At 42.3% G+C, this 1,593-nt stretch overlaps 1 protein-coding gene across 1 annotated transcript; it reads right to left on the reverse strand.

The window, feature by feature from the left end:
- Positions 1 to 542: 542 nt before the first annotated feature.
- LOC121777448 lies at positions 543 to 1,083 on the reverse strand. Its single transcript, XM_042174715.1, has 2 exons — positions 875 to 1,083; positions 543 to 828 (listed from the first exon to the last, which is right to left on the reverse strand). Exons 1-2 carry the CDS (start codon positions 1,081 to 1,083, stop codon positions 543 to 545), a joined length of 495 nt encoding a protein of 164 aa, XP_042030649.1.
- Between the last annotated feature and the right edge of the window lie 510 nt (positions 1,084 to 1,593).

Here is a 1,593-nt window from a genome sequence, read left to right on the forward strand (position 1 = left end):
TAAGAGCTCCATCAGAAATTTTGGTATCCACTTGGGTGAATTTTCAGCTTTTGTTTTCTTCTCCTTCACTTTAGGATTTAATGCAGTCTCTTCTTTAGAACTTCATCCACCACATGATCCAACCAAGCTGCTCTAGTGGCTTGGGAGTTGATATCAGGGAGCTTTCACTTCCTAGGAGGTCGCAGGTTCGAATCCTAGGAAGTGCAGATTTGGGGATTAATTTCTCCTTGGGCCCACAGGCCCAGAATGACAACGAAGCGCACCTACGGGGTAAGACGCTTCACCTCCAACTGTTAGGTCGGGGGTCCGAGTCACATCGGAGGGTAGATGGGGAACCATCGTCGATCCTCCTAAAAAAAAAATAAAAAAATAAAAAAATAAAAAAATAAAAAAAAAACTTCATCCACCACATGAACCAAACATCCACTGTGGCAAAGAAAAATCCCCAAATGTGGACTCAATTTCTTGTGGCTTTTGAACCTCTACAACATGCACAGCTTTGCACTCCTTCTTCATAACAAGTTCATCTTCCTCACGACTCTTCATAGCATTGTACATAGATAAGATGTGGCGTTGTTGCCCATATAAAGAGTGAGCTCTCCCTTTGCTATATCTATCAATGTTTTTCCCGTTGCAAGGAATGGACGCCCCAGGATAAGCGGTACATTCACATCTTCTTCCATATCCAACACTATAAAATCGACGGGAAATATGAAGTCGTGTACCATCACAAGAACGTCCTCAACAATTCCTTTAGGATAGGTGACGGTTCTATCTGCCATCTGCAGTGTGATTGTTGTCGGCTTGAGAGTGCCGATCTTCATCTTTCTGAAAAACGATAATGGCATCAAATCTATGCTCGCCCCCAGATCACAAAGTGCCTTTTTTCTGTCTATTATTTCCAATGATGCATGAGATGTTGAAACTGTCAGGATCTTTAAGCTTGGCCGGTAGCTTTTTCTGAATTATGGCACTACATTTTTCAGATATGTTCACCGTCTCATAGTCAGTCCACCTCTTCTTCTTGGAGAGCACATCTTTTAGGAACTTTGCATATGTAGGCATTTCTTGAAGTGCCTCCATCAATGGAATATTCAAGTTAACCTTCCTAAAGATGTGTCTAAGAACCTTGAAAACTGAGCATCTGTCTTCTTCTTCTGAACACGTTGAGGATAAGGGATCCTCACTTCAGCTGGACTATGAGCTGTAGGTGGTGTAGGTGAATGTATAGTCGTGTTCTCCTTAGGTGGAGTGGAAATCTGCACAATCTCATTTTCTTCGACCAATTCCTTCTCTTCAGCTCTCTTTTCTGCTACTCTATCCTCATTTTCAGATGGCATTGGAGGTCCCTCATAGCTTGTTCCACTCCTCAGATGTATAGCTTTGCAGTCCTTGGGATTGATGATAGTATTTGATGGAAACTTTCTCGATTGAGTATTAGCACTCACAGTTTGGGAAATCTGGCTGATCTGTATGTCAATATTCTTCAGATGAGTGGCCATTCCTTGCACGCCTGATTCAACTTTCTCCATCCTTTGGTTGTTCTGTTCCATGACCTTGTTAGTCTGAATCATGAAGGACTTGAGTATGTCC

This window comes from Salvia splendens, chromosome 2, assembly GCF_004379255.2.
Source record: "Salvia splendens isolate huo1 chromosome 2, SspV2, whole genome shotgun sequence".
Lineage (NCBI taxonomy): Eukaryota > Viridiplantae > Streptophyta > Magnoliopsida > Lamiales > Lamiaceae > Salvia > Salvia splendens.

Bases quoted from the DNA above. Each gene is read 5' to 3' on its own strand.
- LOC121777448 (XM_042174715.1), bottom strand. From the start codon at position 1,083: ATGGAGGCACTTCAAGAAATGCCTACATATGCAAAGTTCCTAAAAGAT. The intron at 829-874 runs GTGATCTGGGGG...ATCGTTTTTCAG, and splicing joins AGACAGAAAAAAGGCACTTT to AAAGATGAAGATCGGCACTC.